The 26,997-nt window shown below is 49.6% G+C and overlaps 2 protein-coding genes across 5 annotated transcripts; both read left to right on the forward strand.

Annotated features, from left to right (window-relative positions):
- Positions 1-70: 70 nt before the first annotated feature.
- Positions 71-13,851, forward strand: PRKAG1 (protein kinase AMP-activated non-catalytic subunit gamma 1). 3 transcript variants are annotated; one of them, XM_015094693.4, is made up of 12 exons: positions 71-129; positions 4,605-4,653; positions 10,888-10,997; positions 11,197-11,278; positions 11,375-11,433; positions 11,572-11,617; positions 11,719-11,773; positions 12,052-12,178; positions 12,262-12,427; positions 12,574-12,611; positions 12,870-13,016; positions 13,146-13,851. In XM_015094693.4, the coding sequence occupies exons 1-12, from the start codon at positions 121-123 to the stop codon at positions 13,248-13,250; spliced, it is 993 nt and encodes a 330-aa protein (XP_014950179.1). In that variant the 5' UTR covers positions 71-120; the 3' UTR covers positions 13,251-13,851. The 3 variants fall into 3 exon arrangements, with proteins under 3 accessions (XP_014950179.1, XP_060270060.1, XP_060270059.1); XM_060414077.1 differs by having other exon boundaries at positions 71-1,135; positions 12,870-13,851; XM_060414076.1 differs by having other exon boundaries at positions 12,870-13,851.
- A 105-nt stretch (positions 13,852-13,956) lies between these two features.
- DDN (dendrin) lies at positions 13,957-20,763 on the forward strand. Of its 2 annotated transcripts, XM_060414075.1 has the most exons (3): positions 13,957-15,069; positions 16,882-16,953; positions 17,353-20,763. In XM_060414075.1, exons 1-3 carry the CDS (start codon positions 14,927-14,929, stop codon positions 19,250-19,252), a joined length of 2,115 nt encoding a protein of 704 aa, XP_060270058.1. In that variant the 5' UTR covers positions 13,957-14,926; the 3' UTR covers positions 19,253-20,763. The 2 variants fall into 2 exon arrangements, with proteins under 2 accessions (XP_060270058.1, XP_027823186.1); XM_027967385.3 differs by lacking the exon at positions 13,957-15,069 and having other exon boundaries at positions 16,642-16,953.
- The last annotated feature ends 6,234 nt before the right edge of the window (positions 20,764-26,997 follow it).

Here is a 26,997-nt window from a genome sequence, read left to right on the forward strand (position 1 = left end):
GCGTAGGTTCTGACGTTGGCGGAAGTGCGTCGCGGTACCGGACGTGGGGCGGGGCTTTCTCCGCCCCCTTGCCCCGGGCCAGCTTCCTAAAGCGAAAGAACCCGGCCGGCGTCTCTCGCGATGGAGGCGGTGAGGAGCGCGGGAAGGTGGCGGGAGGCGGGGGTGCGCTGTGGAGCCCGAGACCCCAGTCAGGGGACTGGGGACCCGGGGCCGGCGCTGGTGCCCAGTCAACGAGAAGTAGGGTGTCTGTCCTAGACCGTGACCCTGCTCCTCCGCTCTTTCGCTGAGCGCATCTCAGCGACTGGGCCGCGCCGCTGCCTGCCTTCGGTCCACGGTACTTTAAGCCCGAGCGGGCAATGACTCCTGCCTCCCTCCTTGAAACCCACGCACTCCCTGGAGATCTCGGACCTCCTCCTCATTTAGCACCTCAAGCCCTTCAGAGGTTTGCCTGAGAGAGAAGGGTCGTGAGCCAGCTTTCCTAGATGAAGCAGGGGGTTCCAAGGGACCCCCGCTTGCAGGTAGCACCTGGTCCACAGTTTTCCGAGTGTGATCCATAGAATCTTTGGCAGGAGGGACGTCTGAGAGACCTTTATACTGCTTTGAGGTGTTCAGCGAGATAACTTAGCCTTAATAAGACTGAAAAGTGGGGTTTCCCTCAAGGAGGGAATCTTCCAGTGTTAGAGGCCACTGTGTCCCTGATCTAGTTTAGGTCATGCCCTGCTCTGCGGTTCTAAGCAGGTGTGTCGGCCTATCTCCTTCTTGGGTAGCAGGCATTGACAGATTGTGGCAGGGCCCTGTCATCCTCCCAGAGTTGCTGCAGGTCCCCTACTATCTCTTTGTACCTCTCCTCACTCTCAGGAGCCTTGGTCTGGAACTCTGGAACTCTTCCCATTCTCTTCCTTCCTTCCATGTATTCTTTGTCAAACAGAATAGCTCTTCCTCTCCTGGTTTTTATCATCTCCTACTGTAGTTGTATGACGGCTGCAGGTTCACCTTTCTCTCCATCAGTTACATGCCCAGAGTAATTCCCTTATTGTGCTCTTTTTCTGCCTGCAGAGAGGTCATGTCCCTCAGATTATAAAGAAGAAATCAAGTCAAAGTAAAGTGATTTTCAACTGATCACCCAGGCAAGGGAGTAAGTTCTTATAGATTAGGAGAATTTTGAGCAAAAATAAAAGGTCTTATTCCATTAAATTCAAAATGATGTTATTTTTTACTTATAAATTATTATGGCTTACAAAGCATTTTTGTATGGATTTTCTAATTTAGCCATATTTTATGTACTGGATTAGAAGTTTCTTGGAATAGAAATTGTTCTAAAAAGAAAAAAAAGGGGGGGGGGGAGTACACTGGCAGTCCAGTGGTTAGGACTTAACCTTTTCATGGCTAGAGCCTGGGTTCGATTGCTGGTGGGGGAATTAAGATACCACAGGCCATGTGGTGCAGCTGGTAAATAAATAAAATGAAGAAAAAAAGAAAAACCCCACTTTGAAAATGCTTAGCCTAGCTGCAGTGGAGGAAGGGTAAGTCAGTGACAGCTGTTATTTAAGGTAGACTGTAGTGAATGCTATCATTAAGATGCAAAAAAAGGACTGTGGCAGCATAGGGGAGGGAGAAATTACTGTCAGCCCACAAGAGGGCATTGCGGGTTGAGAGAACAGTGTGAGCAAGGGCATAGAAACTGGGGTGTGTAGCGATTAACTGGGGGTCAGCCAGTGGCTGATGTTGCTGGAGCTTTGGATTTTGGTTATAGTTGGAGAAAAGACTGGGAAAGTAGGTTGAGGTCAGGTTGAAGATATTGCATACCACATTAAGTTTGAACTTTGTTTTGTAATAAGGCGACCCATGGAAGATTTGGGACTTCCCAGGTGGTGCTAGTGGTAAAGAACTTGCCTGCCAATGCAGGAGACACAAGTTCAATCCTTGGTCAGGAAGATCCCCTGGAATAGTAATGACAACCACACCAGTATTCTTGCCTGGAAAATGCCATGGACAGAGGAGCCTAGCAGGCTACAGTCCATGGGGTTGCAAAAAGTCAGACATGACAGTGCACGCACACACACACACGCACACACACAGAAGATTTATGAGCAAGGTAGTGAGTGTACTTTAAGAATATTCCTAGTGACTTTCTGTAAATGGAGGAGCTACTTCAGAGAGTAGTGAGTTCTTGGTTCCTGGAGTTGAAGTTCCCTTCCAAGTTTCTGAGATGCCTGGGGAGAGAACTTAGTGACAGCATGAAAGACAAATTGAAGAGGAAATAGATTTCCTCTTCTCTTAAACTATCAGGGATAACAGTTTAGAGAATGTTGCAGAAATGTGATGTAAGAGGCTATGTTAAAGCTGTGAAAGTGGAAAGGAGCGAGATGGATTTGAGGCAATTATTTCTAGCATAGCAGCTTACTTAATAGACATTAAGGACAAGTTTAGGTCACACCCTGCTCTATCATTCTAAGCAGGCATGTTAGGATAGCTCATTTTTGGAGAAATCAAGACCACAGTTCAGGCACCTGGGAAGAGAGCAATGCAAAAGCAGAGGTGGGAACCACAGTTAAAAATAATAGGATTGGAGGGACAGATGCTGTTCTATCTTGTATTGAAGCATTTGAGGAGTCTCTGTGACATCTATGGTGGTCCAGCAAACAACTGGAAAGGTGGATCAGGAGTTTGGAAGAAATTGTGTCTTGTAGCAGATATAGGGTGTGTCTCTGTGGCAACCCACTCCAGTACTCTTGCCTGGAAAATCCCATGGACGGAGGAACCTGGTAGGCTGCAGTCCATGGGGTCGCTAGGAGTCGGACACGAATGAGTGGCTTCACTTTCCCTTTTCACTTTCATGCACTGGAGAAGGAAATAGCAACCCACTCCAGTGTTCTTGCCTGGAGAATCTCAGGGATGGGGGAGCCTGGTGGGCTGCCATCTATGGGGTTGCACAGAGTCGGACACGACTGAAGCGACTTAGCAACAACAACTTATGTAGTACAGTAGTCTCAAGTCCCCTGTGTTATTAAATATAGAGAGAGTAGACATAATTGCCCCACTCCTGTGTGGAGAAATAGGTGGAAAGAAAGTCATATTCAATTGTATCTGACTCCTATGTCGGTATCTATGTCTCTGTTTAGCTGTATGTCTCTTTTCTTTCTCTGTAATGTAGTCTTAGATCTCTCTGTCCATATCAGTGTGAATCATTACCAGTTTGAGTGTTAAAAAGCAAAACACTTGATAATTATATGCAAACCCACATGCTAGGTGATATGAGAGAAAGATACAAAGAAGTGTAAGATAGTTTCAGACTTCTAGGAATTTACAGTCTGTTTAGATAGATAATGAACAAAATAACTGTAGCACAGGGAAGTAAGTAAGTATCATATGGTGGGTACAATAATTTCTACAGAAGTCACTGTTTCTGTTTCTTTGTATAGGTCTTTGTGAGACTGCTTTACTGCTAAACAGTCCTCTCTCCCACTTATAAATGATGAGGCTGTTGTTCCGATAGCTATGCCAAAATGCCAGGCCATGATGAAAGTCTTATGCAGCCTAGAGAGAAGAGAGGGAGATTACCCCCCTGCCCCCACCCTGGCCTATTAGAGGAGGGAAATTTAGAGCTCTCCAACCAGCTTGACCCTGTTTACCAGCCAACCTCCCAGGTTCAAGCCAAGGCCTTTAAATTCATGTTACGACTGCAGCTGTGGACTTTACTGTGTCCACAGTAAAGTCACTGTGAAGTGTGACTTTAAGATACTTTGGGAATATTACCCAAAAAGAACAAATAGAGTCAAAACTATTGATTCCAGCAGACAAAAATGATCATGATCTCTCCTGGGTTCCTAGATAACAATGAAATTTCTAAATGTTCCCACTTGAGGGAGCACTGAGATGCTCTGAAGGTTTCTGTGTATTCAGAGCACTTTCTAATCTCAGACTGTCATAAACAAGGAAACTTGGAAAACCAGCCCCCTCTGGGCTATAGCAGCCTTTGACTCACAAGGGTGCTGAGAGGACTCAGTTCCCTAGTTTCAGAACATTTATCCTTCTCATCTACCCCTCAGTCATTCAAACTTTGGTCCTTGCTGACAGTCAGCTGCTGGGACCCTCCCCAGATGCGGCCCTCTCTCGTGGTAAGCTGTATGTCAGTGACTCGGGTGCCTACACCTACACTTAGTGACTATTTGAAGGAAAGCAGTGTTGTCTCTCCAGCTTCCATATTTTTATAAATAGGTCTGTGAAAGTCTTGTGGGGCCAACTTTAAGCTCATATTTTCTAGTGTCAGCTTTTAAGTCCTAAATGTTTCATTAGCTAATGTAGTATATAAGACCATGAGCTTTGGAACCACACAGACCTGTATTCAGATCCCCATTTCACCCCTTGCCAGCCATGGGCAGTTTGCTTAATATTTCTTGAACCTCAGTTTCCTAATCTGTGAAAATAAGGCTGATAATAGTATTCACCTCAGGGTTATAAAGATTAAATGAGATAATATTTCTAAAGGACCTTGTAGTGCTTTAAAGGAAGTCATTAGTTCACCAGCCCTTCCCCGAATGTTGCCAGGCTCAAATGGATGGAGCCTAAGATAGGCTGAATCTTTGTTTCTCTTGTCTTTCCAGGTCCCTTCTTCAGATAGCTACCCAGCTGTGGAAAATGAGCATCTTCAAGGTAAGTTTACTGAGGAAAGGAAACTGGTATGAAAACAATAGCCTGATCCTAATTCGTATTCAGCAGTGCTTTTGAATTTTTCCCAGAGTCTTCCCTGGGAAAATCAAGGCTGGGCCAGATAATGTGCCAAACTACATAAATCAGGAACAAGTGATTTTCCGAGATCACCTAAGAAATAAATGTTGGGCAGGGTGAGGATGATTAATATCTTCAGTCATCAGACCACTTGAGAGAAACTTTTGAGGTACAGGGAGAACTTTCATAGGCAACTCTGGGCTGGCTAACCATGTTTCAAGTCCCTGGTATGTTCTGAGTAGCCCAAACAATGCCACTAGGATTTTATCATCCAGTGATCTCACTAAAGCCCCTGAGTATACACAAGAAATTATAGAAAGGACTTGAAAACCCTTAGAACTAATCCAGAAATAGAGGCACTAAACCCTAAAATTCAGGGCACAGGAGAAGGGAATTCCAGCATCTGCCCAAATACCTAGTTAGAGCAGGATGGTCCAACCCTGTCATCTGGAAAGAAGCAAAATTATAGGCATCTCTGGTAAAGGGTTTTGCCCAGGAACACTCTTAGTCTTTCTCAGACATGTTTATGGCATTAGGAGTACATACTTTCTCAGAGGATTAAAATATGGGATGAGACTCTGGGATATATTATTAAAGGTCTGTGAGTTCTCCACAAGAATTTTTAAATGTTCTATTTTCATGTCATTAGTATCCAAAATTAATATAGTCATATTTTGAATTACCTGGATGATTCTTTATAATTGATGACTGCACCGTGATTTGCATTAGCATCAACTGAGGCAGGGGTAAGAAACTCAAATTGTCTACATGGATCAAGTAGTGACGTGGGTTGCATATGATTACAATAACTTGTGGTTCTCGTTGCATCTAAAAGGAGGCAGCAACTAACCTAGTCTGGTTAATTGCTGCTCTTCAGGAATTCAAGACCTAGTTTTGTCAGATCTTCTGATTATGAAAAGAAGCTGAGAATTTGGATTCTTATAAATCTCCAGAATTGTGTAATTGGGCAGCTAATTTTATTTAAATTAATTATTTAAATACTGTGAAAACCAAACCAAATATGTTTGCAGGCCTATAGCCTGTAATATTATTTAACTATCATTGTAGCATGTCTTGAACTCGTGTCAAAAGACACGTTCTTGGGAGTCTGTGAGTTTTCAAATTTGCAGAACAATGGTGGCCTTCCAGTTAGAGACGTTGGGTTTAATACATGTATCTACTTTTGTTCCTTCACAAAAAGCCACTAAAGCCACCATGAAGGAATTATTCTTGAAAGTACAAAAACCATCAAAATAGGGAGAACAAGCAAGGAGACAATGGCAATGAATTTTTGGAAGCTGGAAAGCAGACAGAAGAGTGGTAAATGCCTTAGCATACCTGAGAAAACTCAACTGTAACTAGCAGAGGGGAAAGCCCAGAAGCGCCGAAGGTCGAAGGAGGAGTCACATCCCAAGACTTCCTACCCCACTAAGGGCAGCTGGAAAACGGCCCATCTTAACTTTGGCACAGACTGGAGGTACAGAAAGGGGCTGAGGTACTGTGCTGAAAACATGAGCGTGAGGTGAACTATACTGGATGCTGAGACCCTAGTCCTTTTCCCCCACTCAGTTTTCAGAATGCTGATAGAAAAGACTTCATCCTCAAGCACAAAGTCAAATGAATAATCCTTTTCTTCAGAACCCCACTGAAGGAAAAACCTAAAAATATAAGTACTGACTGTTCCCCATCTAAATGGTTCACAGTTAACAAGGCTCATCTACACAGATAAAGCTTCTAATCAGCTTTAAAGACTCCATTCTTAAAATATGGTTTGAATCCTCCTTTAAACCAAGGATTACCAGACATCTAAAGAAAGCCTCTAATGCGAAAAGACTGATCCAAACTGTCCCCCCAAATGAAGAAGAAAAAAGAAAAAGATAAACAGGAAAAAAAGCAACAGCAGGAAAAGTCAATGCATAAAGAACACTTTAAAAACTAACGTTAATACTTACTCAAAGAACGTATTTCCACCATGAAGCAAGTATAGGATGCAATTTTTTAAAGAAAAGGAATGTTCAAAAAAGAAAAAAGGAGCTCTTACAAATTAAAAATATAACAGCAAACGTGTTAAACTAAGTAGGAGGTTTGGAAAATCAAGTTGAAGAAATCTCTCATAAACTAAGAATTAAAAATCAAAGTGAACTCACAGACATAGAAAATAAACTTATGGTTACCAAAGGAGAAGGAAGGGGGATAAATTAGGAGTATAGGATTAGCAGATACTACTATATATATAAAAGAAACAAGGTCCTACTGTATAGCACAAGGAACTGTATTTGGTATCTTGTAATAAACTATAATGAAAAAGGAAAAAAGTGAAAAAAGAGGAAAGTGAAAAAAGAGGAAATAGGAAAAAGAAACAGTGGTTAGTACCTCCTTACCCTTGGGGGACACATTACAAGACTCCTGGTGGATGCCTGAAACCACAGATAGTATTAAACTGTATATATAATTTTTTTCCTATATATCCTGACTTATATACATACATACCTATGAGTGTATGCATGCTAAGTTGCTTCAGTCGTGTCTGACTCTGTGCGACCAATATGGACTATGTAGCCTGCCATACTTCTCTGTCCAAGGGATTCTCCAGGCAAGAATACTGAAGTGGGTTCCCATGCCCTCCTCGGGGAGGCTCTTCCCTGCCCAGGGATGAACCCACATCTTTTGTGTCTCCTTCATTGACAGGCGAGTTCTTTACCACTAGTACCACCTGGGAAGCCCCGTGTATACCTATGATAAAGTTTAATTTACAAATTAGGCACAATAAGAGATTAACAACAACAATAATAAAATAGAACAATGATAACAGTATACTAAGAGTTATATGAATGTAGTTGGTCAGTCTAATAAGAATAAGGTGTATGTGTGCTCATTCGTGTCTGACTCTTTGTGACCCCATGGACTATAGCCTGCCAGGCTCCTCTGTCCAAGGAATTTTCCAGGCCAGAACACTGGAGTGAGTTGCCATTTCCTACTCCCGGGGATCTTCCCAACCCAGGGATCAAACCTGTGTCTCTCAGTCTGTCTACCTCTAAATATCTTACTGTACAAACACAATACCTTTCACATCTTGACTAAGCACTTTTCACACACTGACCCTATAACTTTTGCAATTGAGTTGCAACAGCAAAACTAGCATGATTTCCTGTTTCTTCTCAGTTTCACAGATAGCAGATTCATTTCTACCAGAGATCTTAGCAACCTCAGCATATGATTGTTTTTCTTGGCCTTATTAAGTTGAGAACTTTCACCTTTTCAGTTATAGGAAGCATTCTAGGTTTTAGGACTTCCCTGGTGGCTCAGTAGTAAAGAATCCGCCTGCTGTGCAGGAAATGGGTTCGATCCCTGGGTTGGACACCACTGAGCGACTAATCACACACACACACACACACACACACACACACACACACACACAGCACTAGGGCTTCAATTTTACATATGCTTTATGGCCAATAAGTAAATGAAATAAGGGTTTGTTATTGTTAGTCACTAAACTAGTGCCAGACTTTGCAACCCCAGGGACTGTAGCCTGCCAGGCTCCTCTGTCCATGAGATTTCCCAGGCAAGAATACTAGAATGGGTTACCATTTCCTTCTCCAAGAAACTCGGAGTCTTAACTACTAGGCCATCAGAGATGTCCTCCAAAATAAGGGTTACTTGCACACAAGCACAGCGATAACATCCATGACAGTCTGATCACTGAGAGAGCTACTAATGAGTAGTAGATGGGATATGCTGGACAAAGGGGTGAATGCCTCCCAGGGTTGGAACTGAGCTGAATAGCGAGAGATCTCATCACGCTGCTCAGGATGCCACACAATTGAAAACTTATGAATTGCTTGTTTCTGGAATTTTCTATTTAATATTCAGACAAGGTTTGATTATGGGTAACTGAAACGGTGGAAAGTAAAACCCTGGGTTAGGTGAGTGGGGCAGGGGGAACTACTGTGTTTTAAAAACAACAAAAACAAACATTAAGGGTTAGTTTTGGAAGTCCAAATAATAGGAGTTACAGAAAGAGAAAAATGACAACACAGAGGAAAGGAAACAATCAAGGAAGTAATTCAAGAACATTTCCTAGAACTGAAGAACATTAGTTTTCACATTGAAAGAACTCGTTGAATATTCAGCACAACGGGTGAAATTCACCCCCCCCCCCCCCCCCCCCCCCCCCCCCCCAGCACAATCATCATAAAATTTCAGAACACCGAACAAAGAGAAGATCCTGAGTTTCCAGAGAGAAAATAACAAGACATATACAAAGAATCAGAAGGGCCTAGGACCCCAAACTCTCAATAACACCAGAAGCTTGGAAGGCAATGAAGCAGTGCCCTCAATATTCTGCAGGAAAATAAAGTTCAACCTAGAATTCTGTAGCCAGACAAATTTAAATCAAAGATGAGGGTAACATAGAGATGTCTGCAGGGTGCAAGATCTCAAAAAATTTACCTCCCCTGCACCCTTTCTCAGGAAGCTACTGGAAAATGTGCTTCACCAAAACAAGGGAATAATCAAAAAAGGAAATCATGGGATACAGGACACAAGAGTGCAAATGCAGGAGAGACGTGAAAGGGGTCCCAGGACGGAAATGAAGGGCGATCTCAAGATGACAGAAGTGTGCGGCAGGCAAACCAGCCCAGATTTGAGCAGGTCAGAAGGCTCCAGAGAGACTTCTTTGGGTAGTTAAATTGATAGACTATCCCATGCTTCTGAACTTCTTGAAAGGAGACTTAAACAATTGGTAAGGAGTTTGGGGATTGAATTAGTTATAAGTACTAAACATAGAGAACTAAGCAAACAAAAAGACAGTTATTAACTCCGAGGAAAATAAAGTTGTGAAGAAAAAAAAAATTAGACTTTACTACTTGAGGTAGCTCAGAATAATGAATATTCAGTCAAATCATTTAAATACTGATGTAATTTAACTTCTGGGAGAATGGAGAGTTAGGAGGTACAGGTTTATAATGAGGTCCTGGTAGGAAGTAGAATTGAAATTTTTCATCTTCCTCATATGATAATAGAGAGTGCCTGTCATCTTCCTTGCATGATAATAGTTAATGCCTACAAGTGAAAAAAAAAGGTAGCAATATAAGCATATTATTTATAGACATAGAAATAAGTACCAAAATAATCAGCTAACGAGGTTTCATCTCTGGGGAGGGGTGGAAGGAGGTGGGTGCTAGGAACTGCAGTTTTTCTTAACAAAATTATAGAACTATTTGACTCTCTAAACTGTGTACCTATATAACTTTGGTAAAAAAATTAAAAATAAAAAACCAACTGATAAGGATTTAAGAGCATTTAAGAACTTTGGAATCACGTAGATCTGTGTTTGAGCCTTTCTCGTTACTGATGATATGATGTTGAGCAGTTTTTGTTCTATGTCTTTCTGTCTGTTTTCTCAGATGAAAAATGACAATATTTGCCTTACAGATTAAATGACATAATATTTTTAGATATACAAGCATACCATGTAGCACATTTGGGCTGTTCTTTTGGGGGTTGCTGCTCTAATAGAACAAGCAGTTAAAGTCAGAGGAATAGAAAGGCAAACACAGCCATTGTCTAGAGTAGGTGGGGTGATCTCTGATTCACACAGTCTTCCCAAGATGGACTCTCAGGTTGTTTGCGGCCAGGTCAGTTGAGCACTGGGCTCTAACTTAGTGCTGTTCTAATATGGCCCACCTTGGACCATGACTCCTCATCTGTGAGTCTTTTAAGAAATTTTAAGAATTTTACTTCTTGGATTTTAAGAAGCTTAATTACATTTTAATTGAGAAAGAGAACAAGTGAAAATGTGCTAAATATATGAGAAGGAAAATGAGTTAAAGGTGAGAAAAAAAAAAACTTTCAGACTAGAACAGGTTAATGAAAGTTTTATAGATTTCGTTTTAGTCAGCCATCTTTTGCCTAAGGAGCCAGTAGATACAGTTCTTCCTGGGGGTGAAGTTGGATCAAATGGTTTCTAAGGAGTTTATCCAGGTTTTGTGGGAACAATAGCAACAAAACAGAATATCTGTTCCCGTTGTCCTTTATAAGGGGGCCTTATAAATCATGCTGTAAATATCTGAGCAACTACCACACTTTTATTTTCTGCCTCTTTTGATTGTGAGTTGTTGCATGGGAGGAAGCTACTAACTGTCTCACCCTATGTAGAGACTCCGGAATCCAACAATAGCGTGTATACTTCCTTCATGAAGTCTCATCGCTGCTATGACCTGATTCCCACAAGCTCAAAACTGGTTGTATTTGATACTTCCCTTCAGGTGAGTGAAATCCTCTTTTCCCTTACCCCTTCCTCGGAGCCTCTGGTTCAATACCTCTCATCCTACCTCATCCCAAGGGTGATAAGCTTGTCCTTCTATGTGGTTAGGCTCCCATTTTCCCCAGCATACCCAACCCCTGTTCTTTTCTAGCCCTGCTTCCTGTGAATTTTCCTTTGAGGTTATTACTCTTTCACTACAGGTGAAGAAAGCTTTCTTTGCTTTGGTGACTAATGGTGTCCGGGCTGCCCCTTTGTGGGATAGTAAGAAGCAGAGTTTTGTGGGTAAGCAGTTTTTGGAACACTGTTTTATTGGTATCTTGTACTGGGCATGGAGAGAAGCTTTTGAGCAGTGCTGAGGGCTATTATCTTGGCCTCTAGGCATGCTGACCATCACTGATTTCATCAATATCCTGCACCGCTACTATAAATCAGCCTTGGTAAGGCTCCTGAACCCATGACCAAAACCACTTTCCCTGCCCAGAGTCCCTCACTCTCATTTCCTTTCTTCCAAGCAAACTACAAGGGGTTAATAAAGCGGCGAGATCAAGTCTTAGGTTTGTTGCCTCTGCTTTCAGGTGCAGATCTATGAGCTGGAAGAACACAAGATAGAAACTTGGAGAGGTATGTGGAGAGCAAGGGTTGTGAAAGGATAAAGGGATGGAGAGTTTCCTGGGAAACAGTTTTTCATGGTAATACTTTGTGAACCTCCCTTTTCCCTTCAGAGGTGTACCTACAGGACTCCTTTAAACCACTTGTCTGCATTTCTCCTAACGCCAGGTGAGTTCCACCTATCCATTTGTCTAGAAGGGGAAAGAGCCTTGCCATCAGCATAGCTAAGGCCCTAGATACCCAAAGAGCCAGGAACAGAAGAGAAAAAAGACACTCCTCCCAAACACACACATATGCACACACACGCACACACATTCTTTAGGTCTGGTCTGAACCCCCTGCTCTTCTCCCTTAACCACCTGTTTGTAAGCACACTCTAAAGAGCTACTTCAGCACCCTCAGGCCCACCACTGTGGAACTTATCGTTAATCCCTACCTTCCCACAGCTTGTTTGATGCTGTCTCTTCATTAATTCGAAACAAGATCCACAGGCTGCCAGTTATTGACCCGGAATCAGGCAACACCTTGTACATCCTCACCCACAAGCGCATCCTCAAGTTCCTCAAGTTATTTGTAAGTGCTCCTCAGCCCAGTTTTTACTTCTTATATACTGGTTGGGCCTTGAAAAAAATTCAAGGTGATGGTTATTTCCTCAGATCACCGAGTTCCCCAAGCCAGAGTTCATGTCTAAGTCTCTGGAAGAGTTACAGATTGGTACCTATGCCAACATTGCTATGGTCCGCACCACCACCCCTGTGTACGTGGCTCTGGGCATCTTTGTACAGCACCGAGTCTCAGCCCTGCCAGTGGTGGATGAGAAAGGTGAGGGATCGGGCACAGGGAGGAGGGCTCCAGGGAGGCTGTGGGAAAATCTGCTGTCCCCTCAGCTCAGCCCGGAAGGTGGTTCTGTAGGCAGGGGGAACCCTGGATGCCAGATCCTCCTTGCTGAGCTGCCTCTGTCCCCCTAGGGCGTGTGGTGGACATCTACTCCAAGTTTGATGTTATCGTGAGTGATTGTGGGGGCGGGGTTGGGAGGTAGGGAAAGGGGTGGGGTGTTGAATGTGGAGAGGGAGAAGAGTCTCTTCTGGGACCTAAGGGTTTTAGAAGCTTCCAAGCTTTCAAATTCTGTTTGAAAAGGAATTGAATGAGCTGGGCGTGGCTTGTGGGCATGGCTGACACCTACTTGAAATCACTCTGAGGTGGGGTGGGCTCAGGGTTTGGGACTCCCTTGCTTCCCTGCATGAATCTTCCTCTCTCTCCCCAGAACCTGGCAGCAGAAAAGACCTACAACAACCTAGATGTGTCAGTGACCAAAGCCCTGCAACACCGATCACATTACTTTGAGGGTGTTCTCAAGTGCTACCTGCATGAGACTCTGGAAGCCATCATCAACAGGCTGGTAGAAGCAGAGGTAGGGGGCCAGCAGTCCAGAAGGAGCTGGGGGAGCAGCTCGGGTTTGGCATGGAGGATGGGGACTGAAGGGCTCACCTTTACTGAGGCTGGCACTAAACATCCCTTTCTCCCTCCTGGCTCTGTGCAGGTTCACCGACTTGTAGTGGTGGATGAGAATGATGTGGTCAAGGGGATTGTATCCCTGTCTGACATCTTGCAGGCGCTGGTGCTCACAGGCGGAGAGAAGCCCTGAGCCAGGGGAAGGGGTCGTGCAGCACCAGGGCATATGCCCCACTCACTGCCTGCCCAAAGCTCTGGGAACCACAGATGAGACCTTTAGAGAATTGTGACTGTTCCCTGCCCAGGAGCCCCCTACCCTTCTACATGGGAGGAGGGAACATGTTGGGAAGGAAGGAAAATGGATTTTTAGCTCTCCTTATCCTCACCTAGCCCATCCTAGCCCCTTTCTTTTTAGACATAGCCCCCTTTCTGAGTGACCTATGGACTCTGTGCTCCTCAGGCAAATCCTGATCTCTAAGAGATCCCCAGACCTCACCCAGCCTTTGCCTCTGTCCCTGACTCCACCCTAAGAAAATAGGCACAACAGAACTCTGCATAAAGATGTTTTTATTCATCATGTTTCATGCTGTATGGAGGAGGCTGAGTCCATGTAGTGGCATTTCTTCCTCTAATGGGAGTGGGGAGGATCATGGGGAGGAGGACCCTTGGCTTCCTGTGCTGTGTGCATATGAAAGGAGATGAGAGTTGCAGGGAGGAGGAGGGCAGAGTGGTTAGCTGAGGTTATTGCTTTTCCTGGCAAACCTAATTAAAATGACAGGAGCCTCTTCATGGTATTTCGGTGTTTGATTTTTGTAATTGCTCCAATGTTTCTACTTCATATGGCTTCTTCAGCTCATCATTAAGAACAATAATAGCAAACACACACATATTAAACTGTGTGCCGGCCACCATTCTCAGTGCTTTACATATATTACTTCAATTAATCCTCAGAACAATAGTAGATACTATTTCAGTTTTACAGATTTTCTTTTTTAACTGAGGTACAAAAAGGCCAAGTAACTAGCCTACGGCCACACAGTTAATAAAAAGTAGAGCTAGGATTTGAGCTGAAACAGTCTTGCTTTAGAACTTAATGCACTTTACCACTACATCAGACTCACTGTCTGTCTAATTCTCTGTTCCTAACTGTTTCCCACCCTGTTCCCTGCAGTCCCCTTATCACCTCGCTTTCTCCTCTGCCTGGACCGTAGCTGGCACCCAAGGAAACTCCCGTAACAGCGCTAAGCCTCGGTCTCCTCTGGGTTGGCAGAGGTACCTGCCGCTATCATCCACTTTTCTTAGGAAAGGTTGGACTCTGGATTTTGCTGAACCAACACTGTCTTTGAACTCATAAATCCCTTTCTTCCAAGGTAGATAAGAGCTGGAGAGTGAGGGGTGAGGAGCAGCAGGATTATGGTCACCCTGTCAGACCCTCTCCCTCTGCTGAAACTATCTGGACCAAAGCAGTAGTCCAGGCAACTGGCACCATAAGGGCTGCTAGATGGTTGGGTATGAACCACATTCTGGAGACTGTCTCACCACTGCCTTAGAGATATGGTACCATTTCCTATCCCAGATTTGAAGGAGTTTCTGAGTACTTCCTTGCCCCTACCCAGACCGTGCCTGATAATTCATGACCCTGGCTATTCTGTAGTGGTTCCTCCAAACCAGGCTTCTCCATGGAACACAGGGAGAAGCACCGGGCACTGCTCTAAGCCCTTCTGTCAGTGCTGCGTTGTGGGGCTTCTCCAAAGCCTCTGCTTCTGCATTCGCCCCTTCAAAGCTCTCACAGCACATTCCCACACTTGAGGGAGGGAGGCTTATAAGTTATTAGAATTAGGGTATGTTTATGTGTGTGTGGGTGTGTGCATGATGGAAAGGACAGATGTCGCCTTATGTCACATTCCATCGTGTCTAGGGAGGAGGCAAGGACTTTTAAAGCCTTGGGGCTCTGGTGGGACCTGGGTGGAAGGAAGCAGCTTCAAGCAAGAGCCACCCCACCGGTGTAGCTGGTAGGTGTAAAGCGGGCTGAGCGGATGGGATAGAGGATGTTTGGGTTCTCTCTAAAGGTCCATGTTAGGGAGCAGGAAGCCTGGGTTTTGTTTCCGTGGTTCCCAGTAAGTCGGTGCCCATCCTAAAACAACCCTCCTGGCTCATCACCTTAAAAGCAAGGGTTTGTGTCCAAGGGCTGTGTATACTTGAGTGGAAAACAAATTGGGATCTGCTTCTCCTGTCCCCCCAAAAAACCCAACCAGGCAGTCTCGGGGTATGAGGACGGAGCAGAAGGAAAGACAAGGGACAAAGTGGGAGCCTCATAGCCTTCTAACCTATTCCTCAGGAGAGGTGCATTATCCGTTCTTCAGTGCTGTTGCCGTACACACTCTTTTCTCCCACCTCCCCGCCCCCCTCCTCTCCACTGGAGCTGCTGCCATGGTTGCCAGGCATGGTTGCTAAGTCTCTGCATGGAAGGGTTGGCGTGGGCTGCACTGCCACTAACATTACCATGGTGAATCAGGGGACACCTGGTATAGGCTTGCAGGCAACCACCCCCACCGGGGACAGAATGAGCCTAAAAGGGGGGCACCTTGAGCTCCACTCCAGGTGGGGCTTGAACGAGCTAGGCACTGTGGTAGTGGTGACAGAGTGCTCCACTGGAAAATGGGGGCCAGGTGTGTCATTTCAGTTGCTAGGGGATTAGTTTAGCCAAGGAAGCACACCATTCCTCTATACCCTCTGAAAGGGTGCAAGTGCGTAAGCACTCCTTCCTCCACAAGTCTGAGCAGAGTTCAGGCCGAGAACAATAGGACCCCCAAATCCTGGCTTCTGGATTGGGGGTTGGGAGAGCTTGCTTCAGAGAGAGAGCTCCATGGGTGCCCAAGGACAAACATCTAAGGATGAAAGTGTGGGCAGCTTCGATGGCTAAGACAGACTCCTGTCCTGCTGTGCCAGCAGCCCTGGGCACAACACTGAGAGGGTAAGGAGTTAAGGGTGTGGGGGTGACCCTTTTTGAGCTTGGAGGCAGCTCTCCCCCAGAGTTGCACAAAGGCTGCAGGCAAGCCACCACCTCCTCCCTCCACCGCATGGAAGCTGGTTACTCATCTCCTCTCTGCGCCCGAACGCCACTGCCGCTAAAAATAAACCCCCCAGCCGTGGGCCAGCCCTTTCTGCACCCCAACCCCCTGGAAACCAGCAGAGAGTGGCAGGCGGAGACCTTGAGTTCCATTCCCATCACCTCCCTGATGAAGAAATAAAAGTCTGGGGCAGGATGTCAGGGACAGAACGCTGCTGGTCAGGCACCCCGAGAAGCAGGAGAATGAAGGGTTAAAACCGGCGGGAAGGTTGAAGAGACGGGGGCGGGGGTGGGGGCACGGTCATCTTGGCAAGAATAACTCCCCTGCCCACTCGTGCGGGTCCCATCAGGCTTGCGGGACAAGAGCAGTGGGAAGGGGCGCCCAATCCCGGGCCCCAGGGGGCGGTCGTGCACGTGGGGGAGGTAGCAGCGCGGGGCCGTCCGCGCCGTGTCACATGCGCGCGCACACACACACAGACAGGCACACACGTGTGCCTGGGTATATATAGTCCCCAGTCGCTGGGCCTGCCGCTCTGCAGTGGGCGCCGGCTCCCCGGGCTGGGAGGGGGCTTTCGGGGCGGGTGGGAGGGTGGGGGGCCGGGGTGGGGTGGGGCAGGATGCTGGATGGCCAGCTCTTCTCCGAGGGGCCCGATAGCCCCCGGGAGCTCAAGGATGAGGAGTCTGGCAGCTGCCTCTGGGTGCAGAAATCCAAGCTGCTGGTGATCGAAGTGAAGACTATTTCCTGTCATTATAGTCGCCGCGCCCCTCCTCGACAGCTCATGGACTTCCAGGCCAGCCACTGGGTCTGCGGGCCCCAGAGCCGCACGTGAGTGAAGGAGGGGTAAGGGGAAGAGAGAGGTGGGGCAGGGATTGGGGTCCGGACCTTCCCGTGGGCACCAGCCAGAGCTGCCTTCTCTTTTCCACGCCTCCCCCAACCCCATCCGGAAGGTTGGGGTCTGACTCATCCCATTTGTTTGGGGGCACAGGAGTGGGCGTGAGAAAGGGCAGGTGAGATGGGGCAGATACTGTTAAAGTGTGCATGGAGAGATGGTGAGGAGTCCCGCTTCGACTTCAACCCTAACATATACGCACGTGCACACGCGCACACACTCACACACACCCCTCCACCCGGTGGCCCCAAGTGGCCTCCAGCGCTCCCAGCTCCCCGGACCTCGGCTCCCTTCCCCCACAAACTGCTCACCTGGGTTCCTGCTCATTGTCCCAGGTGTGGGCCGCGCCCGGGATCCCCTGAGCCGCCGCCCCGCCGGCCCTGGGCCTCCAGGGTGCTGCAGGAGGCGACCAACTGGCGGGCGGGGCCCCCGGCCGAGGCCCGAGCCCGGGAGCAAGAGAAAAGGAAAGCGGCGTCGCAGGAGCGGGAGGCCAAGGAGACCGAGCGAAAAAGGCGCAAGGCTGGTGGGGCCCGAAGGAGTCCCCCTGGTCGGCCCCGCCCGGAGCCTCGGAACGCCCTTCGGGTGGCCCACTCTGCAGGGCTCCCAGCTCCCTCAAGGCCCGAGCGCCTGGGGTCGGTGGGGCGACCGCCCCGTCCATCCGCGCAGCCGCAGAGCAATCCTGGGGCGGCGTGGGCGGGGCCCTGGGCTGGTCGGCGGCCAGGGCCCCCCAGCTACGAGGCTCACCTGCTGCTGAGAGGCGCTGCCGGGATGGCCCCGCGACGCCGCTGGGACCGGCCGCCACCCTACGTGGCTCCACCTTCTTACGAGGGCCCCCACAGGACCCTGGGGACTAAGCGAGGCCCCGAGCCCTCGCAGGCGCGCGCCTGTTCAACCTCTGCGCCGACTAGGACAGAGGGAGGGTGCGCAAAGAAGAGGCTAGATCCTCGGATCTACCGGGACGTCCTAGGGGCCTGGGGTCTCCGTCAGGGACGGGGTCTCTTGGGGGGATCCCCAGGCTGTGGAACAGACAGGCCAAGGCTGGAGTCCGGTAAGGGGGCCGCGGAGAAAAGCCCGAGGCTGGCTGCTGCTGTCCTGAAGAGTGGTAGCGACGGCCATCCCCAAGATAAAGCCGCTGGGAGCCCAGGCACCGTTCCTGCGGGGTCTGCCACTGCCACCCCCAGCCCCCCGCGTCCCACTCCCAGGTCCAGACCCCATCTCAAGGGCTCCGGGGAAGGGAGGGAAGGGAGAGACCAGACCTGGCTCCCCAAACGCTGGGTTCCCTCCATTAAAAAGCAGCCGCCCCGGCATAGCCAGACCCTTCCCAGACCCTGGGCTCCAGGAGGCACGGGATGGAGAGAGCCCCTGGGTCACAGAGGGGAGGCAGGACCCGAGACCTTGGAGGGTTGGAAGGTGACCCGACGCCCCCACACCCTGCCCCGAAGTTCCCGTGGCCCCACTCGTCGGGAAGGCGTCTTTGTCATTGATGCCACTTGCGTGGTGATACGCTCCCAGTACGTCCCGACCCCTCGAACCCAGCATGTGCAGCTTTTGCCCGCCGGGGTGCCGCGCCTGGTGGGGAATGCCCCCAGCCAACCGAAACCCAATAAAGAGGAGGGAGAGGGGGCCGCGGTCCTTCCTTCCCCTTGCCGAAAGCTGCCATTGAGCAGTCGCCCTTCTCTCCAACCCAGTGAGGGACGCGGGCTCGAAGCTGAGGGCGGGAAGCCCGCGGACTCCTCACTGGAGGAGCGCGCCTCGCGCATCTTGGGGCTCCCGGTTGGCGAAGTAAACCTACGGGATCCCCCCACGCAGCCAGGTAGCCCAGAGCACTCAGCCTTAGGCCCACCGGCTTCGGGGGGAGCGCGCGGTGCCGAGGGATCGGAGAAAGTGGCGTCCGGCCCGCGGCGCACAGGCCGGGGCTGGGCGCGAGCCCCTGGACCCTATGCCGGGGCCCTGCGGGAAGCCGTGTCTCGCATCCGCCGCCACACCGCCCCGGACTCCGACTCAGACGAAGCTGCGGAGCTCAGCGTCCATAGCAGCTCTTCTGATGCGAGCGACACAGAAGCCTCGGGCGCCTCCTGGCGGAAAGAGCGGACCGGGCCCCCGGAAGGCGGGAAGACAGCCGAGCTGACCGGCAATGCCCGAGAGATTGTAGGTGCCATCAGCAAAAACGAGGAGGTCCTCTTCGGGGCGAGGGACATTAAGGGGACTCCACAGGGAAATAGGGAGCAACAGTGAGAGGCCCATTATTGTATTTGTGTCCCCTTTCTTCCTCACAGACTTCCTTGTACCCCTTACCTATACCCACCCATTCCTGTACTCAGCATAGAAGGCACACAGATGAGAGGGAGCACATGTCAATTCAAGATTTTTTTTATCCAGGAGAGTTGAGGGTGTGCAGTAGACTTGAATGCCTGCTCCACCCAGTGCCTGTGGGTAAGGTCTTCTGCAGGGCCCAGTGCACTAACATGGAGCTGAGCAGAGAGGCCTAGGTGGGGTTAGGCAGGAGGGCAGGGATGGGATAGTCAGGGGAACTGCAGGGCAGGGCCTCTGGGCAGAAGGAAGAAGGTGATGGAGAGGCCTCAGACTGAGGTGATCAGGTGACAGAGAGGCCCTTGGCAGAAGCCACCAGCAAAGCAGAAGAGGAGTCACTGGTTTCACAGATCTCGGGTTCCAACCCCAACTCTGACACTGATTTGCTGGGTGACCTTAAGCAAGTCATTTCCCCTCTCCAGTTCCCATAGTATGTAAAATGAGGGGGTTCTGAGGTCCATTCCTGATGTTTTGGAGTCCTAGGAGAGGCTCTTATCTCAATCCTCCCCTCCACAAGACAGTTAGGAATAAGTGAAGTCTGAGGGTCTCTGGGTGGCTTCATGGACACCTGTATTCACTCTCAATTCAAGAGACCGTGCAGGGTTTGCAGAAGAGCCAAGTAAGTGGGCAAGGGCTCCTATTCCAGTCTCTCAGGTTTAGGTGTAGGATCCCCGAGGCAGGGCAGGATGGTGGCCTTTTCACTGTCCCTAGTTTGTGGTGATCTGAGCTGGGGAGGGAAGGCACCCAATGAAGCAGCTTGGGACCCTTAGGCCTTCCCCTGTTCCTCCTCCCCAGTGTTCCTCGGTGATGCTCTAAATAGTTACCACTATTTCCCACCCAGGTGGAATCACCCGAGAGAATCCTGAGAATGTCTTACATGTTTCTGCCTCTTCCAGAAACCAACAAGGGAAGGAAGAGGCTAGTCCCCAAAAGCCTGTAGGTGTGGGGTGTGATACTCGCTGTAGCCACTACGGGGCGCGCGCAGGTCGCGGATTTCCCTGTAGCTAGTCCCCGAGTCTTGCCAACCCCCGGCACTGCCAGTTAATCAATTGCTCCCTAGTTCCTGCGCGCGGGTCCCCTGCCCCGCCGTCTCCAGCCATGCGAGATCGCGAGTAGGCCTCTGGCCTTGCAGACCTCTGGAGCGCGCGGAGCCCCTCTCTGTACTCGTCCACACCAAACAGCTTGGGATTCAGACACTGAAGTATTTTTTCTCTTCGATCTCGGACACCTCCTCTGTCTCTATTTACTAGCCATGTGAACTCGGCCAAATCACTTCACCTCCCTGAGCCTCAGTCTCCTCATCCGTCAAATGGGGGTTTATAAACACCTACCTCGCAGGGTTGTTGTGAGGACTTAATGCGATAATGTATGTAAAGCGCCTTGCATAGTACCTGGTACACAGCAGGCGCTCAATAAATCTAAGCTTCCCTTGTCCAGCCTTGGCATCTTTTTCCTCTCACCGACCCATTCCCCACAGCATCCTTCTCCCCAGGGCTTCTGCGCTCCTTCCTGCTCGGTGGGCGGTGGAGGAGACCCCTTTTTCTGATGGAAACGCCGGTCCACCCCTGTCTCCCCCAGTGCGGACTCTCCCTTCCTTGCCCCCCACCCCACCCCCGCTGACTCTTCCCATTGCTTCGATGCACTCCCCCCACCCCCCATTCCGGGCAAGGGCTGAGTCAGCCTGGGTAAATTTAGCCGTCGACTAGGCAGGCGCGGGGGCTTCGCTCAGACTCAGTCGCCGAGTCCTGGCCCGGCCCTCGGCCCCGCCTCTACCCCCCACCCCCACCGAGTCCTGCCAACAGCAACTCCGGCTCAGCGTTCCGATCCCCAGCCCCGCTCTCAAACCACTTAGAGTTTTGGTCTCCAATTATCTCAGTGTCGCTCCCCACCCGCACCCGGAGAGACTGGGCAGTACTGGGAGGGGGGCAGGGTAGGGAGGCCGCTGAATTGGACCCTAAACTGGGTGTCTGACCTTGGTTCAGTGAAAGGGGTTGGGCGGGGTAGGGGGGAGGGGTCTTTGGGGGCTTTGAATCTAAACGGATAACATTGGTCAGAATCACCCGGGAAGGTCCGTCCATCTCAGAACCTGCCTGGAAACCATACTGCCAGGTTTCAAGTTAGCTCTTGCTGGAGGAAGTGAAGTAAGTGGGGGTTCACCTTGGGCAGAGATCAAAGGTTTCTGAGTTCTGTCTTCCTTCCACCTACAGTTCTAACTTCTGCTGATTCTAACTCCTAAACATTTACTGAGCACCTGAGAAGAACTGGGCACTGAGCTGAGCTCCAAGAAAGAGATGAGTAAGACCTGCCTGACGGGGTGAAGGGAAAACACGTAAATAATGATAGATTGAGCAGTGGGTGTTAAGTATTATAAAGAATCAAACAAGGCAGATTGTACAGATTCTATGAGATCATGAAAGGCTCCATGGAGGAGGTAGGCATCTGAGGTAGCATTTGGGGAAAGGGTTTCCAAGCAGAGGGGCAGCAAAAATAGAGGCGTGAATGTAAGGGAAATGGTTTGTTTAGGAAATTGTCAAAGGTCTGGTTTGACTGGAGTTGAGGATACATTCAGAGGAGATGTGGAAGATAAAGGCAGGAATGAAAACAGAGGCCAAGCTAGGGTGAGCCTGGTCCAGCTCAGGGATGTGTGCCTTTGACCTCTGGGCCTAAGAATAGGATGGACTTCAGGCTAGGAGGAAGACTGAGGAAGACCAGGGCAGTAGTGAGAGCATCTGCCCGGATTTTGCTGTAGCCCTGGGGCTCCCAGGCTCTGGGAGTGTCAGGAGAGGTGAGGTGCATGGGAAAGTAGAGGGGCTATTCCTGGGGAGGGGGGTTCCACAATGCTGCCTAGGTTTCTTTGAGGCTGAACACACAGGAGGCTAGCTTTAAGAGCTTATGCAGACTGCTGTCATTGTTAGAGAACTACGGTAGTGTTGTATCCAGAACGTGGACTCTGGGACCTGGCAGCCTGGGTTTAAATCTTGCATCTACCTCATATTGGATCTTCCCTTGTAGTTCAGTCGGTAAAGAATCCACCTGCAATGCAGGAGACCCAGGTTCCATTCCTGGGTCAGGAAGATTCCCCTGGAGAAAGAAATGGCAACCCCCTCCAGTATACTTGCCTGGGCATGGACAGAGAAGCCTGGTGAGCTATAATCCATGGGGTCGCAAGAGTCAGACACGACTGAGCAACTAAACCACCACCACCACCACCTCATACTAGCTGTGTGACTTTGGGCAAGTTACTCGACCTCTCTGTGCCTTAGCAGCCTTAGTTACAAAATGAAGTTATTAATAGTGTGTTTTTCATAAGCTTGTTGGGAGGATTAATGATTCAATATGTAAAGCACTTAGAACATCACCTGGCACACAGTAAGTGATATATGTATTGAAATCTGTTATTTCTCTTTAGGGCTATTTCTTTAGTGTTGGGAGTATTAGGTTGGGAGATGGGAAGAGAGGAGTAGAGGTAGAGGAATAGGAGGAAGAGGCAGCAGAGGCTGAGAGGAGAGGGGATTCCTGGGGTGGAGACAAGCAGCCCCTTGACTGGGTAAATGGGTGGCTGGGATGTCAAGTGCAATACCCCCTCCCCCAGGACTTCCTCCATCTTTGCCTAAGGGTGAAATCAGCACCAGCTGCTAAAGATCTAGGAGAAAGGGTAAGAGAGGAGAAGGGGAGGAGCTAGTACAGGCCCAGGGGGCCAGCCCTGGGTGAGCCATATCTCAGACTGGCCCTGCAGGGCCCTGTGGGTGGGAGGCTGGAGGCTCCCTGCTGCGAAAATGACTTCTAAATCTGGCTGCGTCTGCCAGCCAGCCAGCCTCAAGACAGAGGCCACAACTACACCGCACCCCCCCACCCCACGTTGGGACAGCCTTGTAGGGACGGCAGTGCTGGAGAGTGTGCTCAGGTTTGGGCAGCAGCGCTCAGGTTACCACAGAATGCGCCTACCCTTCCACCAGCCAAGTTCTTCCCAGGGAAGCCCCTTTCTGAAGGGAGCTAAGAGCCCCCTCCCCCTTCAGACTCTCAGGAGAGCCCTGGGACTTCCCGAGATAGATCACAAATGGGTAAATGAGACAAAGAACCAGGCCATAACTCTGGGACTTGTCGTCAGGAGTGTGTGTGTGTGTGTGTGTGAGTGAGTGAGGAGGAGAGGACAAGGAGAGATGGCTGAACATGGATATGTAGATATTGTACATTCACCCAGTTACTCATTTGCTCACTCACCCACTGAACACGGATGCCAGGCCCTAGGGACACACACAAGACTCAGACCTGTTACCTGTCTTCAGGGAGTTCACATATCTAGGCTGTATGAGAAACAGGGGAAGGGATTTGGAAGAGGACACCCACAGAGTCATCACAGTGCAGGCAGTACAATGTAATATATGTTCATAAAAGCATTCCTGCAGGGTCTAGGGGAGCATAAAGGAAGGAATGGCTCCCAACCTGCAACTTCTAAGCAGTTAGAATATACCCAAGCTTTTGAGAGACCAGTCACTGAGGGTACACATGTTAGTGAAGGAAGGCTGGATCCATTATCTGCCTGGATCCATTATCTCCTCTTCATGTCCTGCTGTGGGGGCTCCCTCCCTTAAAGCCCCTGGTACTACTTAGCCTCTTTTAAAAGTTTTATTTAACATAGACCATTTGAAAAGTCTTCATTGGTGCGTCATTGTTGCTTCTGTTTTATATTTTGGTTTTTTGGCTGCAAGTCATGTGGGATCTTAGCTTCCTGACCAGGGATCGAACCAAACACCTCCTGCATTGAAAGGGGAAGTCTTAACCACTGGACTGCCAGGCAAGTCCCTTACATAAGCTTTTGTGAATCTTTTTAGAGAAGAGTTACTTCATCCATCCATCTATCCATGCGTGCATCCATCCATCCTTTTGTTTATTCATCTGTGCATCCATGCATCCCACCCATCCATTTATCCATCCATTCACCAACTCATCTGTCATCCTTCCATTAATTTATCCATCTATGCATCCATTCCTTCCTTCATCCATCCATCCATCCATCTAACCATCCATCTGCCTTAATGAGGGCATGTGATGTGCCTAGCTCAGTGTTGCAAGAGATGTCAAGATGAACAAAACGTAGAGTCCATGCCCTCAGAAAGCTAGAAGCCAATACAAATATGAATAACACACACAGATGTTCCACCCATGGAGCAGCCAGTATGTGCTGCTGATTTAGTGAAAGCCCTGCCAAGAAGGTGCGTCAGGAGGCAAGGCCACTTTGCCAAGGGAAATTAGAAGAGCCTCATGAGGAAGGCAGTTTTGAGATGAATTTCAGCCAGGGGAGGTGGGGAAAAGGTTCTTTCCAGGGTGCGGGTGAAGGTAGAGAGGTGGGAGAACACAGCACAGGCACTGGGGAAGGCAGAGTTGCAAAGGGATGGGATCCTGGAATGATGGGAACCACATCATGAAGTATCCCAGGAAAGCAAGGATAAAACATTTGAGGACTTCCCTAGTGGTCCAGTGGCTAAACCCCATGGTCCCAATGCAGGAGAGCTAGAGCTAGGGGAGCTAGATCCCACATGCTGCAACTAAGAGCTTGTATTGCTGAAACCAAAAGATCTTGCATGCTGCAACTAAGACCCAGCTCAGCCAAATAAATAAATATTAAACAACCAAACATTTGAGCTTTAGTGAGAAGAACTGAGGGAGAGGTGAGGGGCAGAGAGGTTTTGTGTCATTCTCTACTGGACCATGAGCTACTCAAGGGTAGTGCCTTTGATTTAGTTCTGTATCGCCTACAAGCTTGGCCTGGAGCAGGCTCTCAGCAGATGCTGGCAGAAAGAAGGAACAGATGATAAAACTGTGCCACAGGAACATTGGCACAGCAATTCAGGGTCTATATATAAGGGAGGGGTTGCTGCTGCCTGGTGTGACCGTCCTTCCCCTATGCCCGGCACCCGCCAGGGACGACCTTGCTTCCCTTGCTGCGGTCCCTCCAGTAGCTCTCCCAAGAGGCACCACAAGGTGGCGATGTTCCGAGTGTAGCACTGGGTTCTGCCAAGATCGTTGACACCGGTAGCTGGTGATGTGCCCTTCAAGAACTGTCCCCAGATGATCAGAACTTCCTTTCAGCAAGCCTTGGGGCAGAAGGAAGAGTCTGTGTGCGGCTGTGGCAGAGGAGTCGACAGATCTTAACCCCAGTGATCACACAGGCCTCACCTATACCCTCATTTGCTAGGATCTACTATGTGCCACGCACAGTGCAGGCTCTTAGAAAAACAACAGTGATCAAGACACAGCCCCTACCCTCAAGGAGCCTACCGTCTCGTCCTGTCCAAAACTGCCTTTGCTATCTTTCTCTCTCTCTTTCTTTTACACCCCCCCCCCCACACACACACAAACGCACATACCTGTTCCCCAGGGCCAATCCCCTTGACCTGGGAAGCCATCTCCATGTAAAATCTGCTCTTTGGCTCTGCTCCCCTCTTCACATCCAAGTTTCTCCCTAAGGCTATTGCATGGCCACAGTAGCGTGAGCCCTCGGTGCTCCTTCCTGTGATGGCTCCTCTTGCTCTTCCCCTGAGCCCAAGCCTATTCTTTTTCCCCACCTCCCCCACCCACACTACTCTGCCAGCCCTGAAACTTTAGGGCCCTCCCTAAATTATACCTGGTATGAGATAGGGCCTCCTAATACCCTAGAACTCTGGAGGCTACAGGAGCATGAAGGTGGATTCACAGAAGGACCTTGGGAGACGCTGGCACTACCAACACAGAGATTAGGGTCCAGAAAATCAAAGATGCCAGAGTCATGCCCTTCTGTGGCTCAAGGGCTCTGCCAGCCAAACCTGTCCCCAGACAGGCTGCCTTCTTTTCTCACCTGCTTTAGAGGGACCTCTCCCTAGCTGCAACTCCATACCGGTTTGGAGGTGAAGCATTATGGGACATTGTCCACTTTCCCATCATGCTCCAGGGCTCCAGTTAGCCCTTGGTGGGTTTGGGAGAGGAGAGGAGGGAGGGTTGGTGCTGAGAGTGGGAGCCAGGCCCATCGAGGTCCCGGGAGTGAATGCCGCATTGTTGGCCAGGCCAGAGTCACAGATAATTACCTCAATTAGTGACAATGGGAGAGTAATAAATACAGGCTTAGTGTCTCCTACCCCACCAGGGCTCCGAAGATTAATCCAGGCTGACGGGCGGGCCCTGAAAGGCGTGATGGACAATTCATTAAACTCCCCAAATGCCGCACAACCTGGGCGTGAAGGCTGAGTTAGCCCCCTGGGGGCTGCGCCTTTGTCCCGATTGTGTGTCTCCGCCACCGCAGAGCCGAGCAGCCCCCAGAGAGCGGGGAGGTGAGCGGGGCTCTCCCAGTCGGGCCAGGCGGCGGGGGGATTAGGCCTCGGTCCGGCCCTGGTTGCCCTGGCACACCAGCCCGGCCGGGCTGGAATGTCCGTGGCGGGGAGCGGGCGAGCGGAGGGGCGGGGCCGACAAGGTGGGGTAAGGGGGGCACATAAAACCAGGGGCAGGAGGAGTTAATTAGACGCCAGCCGAGGAGGGCGAGGGGCCACAATAGGGCTGAGGGGCCGCCAGGGACGGCCCCTTCACTTCCGAGGATTAATAGGGAGGAGAGAGAAGGGAGGGGTTCGGCTCTGAGGGAGGAGAGCTGGAGCTTCCCAGGGTGGCACTGCCCCCTCTTGCCCGGCTTGGTACTTACTTGG

The sequence above is a fragment of the Ovis aries genome, chromosome 3 (assembly GCF_016772045.2).
Source record: "Ovis aries strain OAR_USU_Benz2616 breed Rambouillet chromosome 3, ARS-UI_Ramb_v3.0, whole genome shotgun sequence".
Taxonomy (NCBI): domain Eukaryota; kingdom Metazoa; phylum Chordata; class Mammalia; order Artiodactyla; family Bovidae; genus Ovis; species Ovis aries.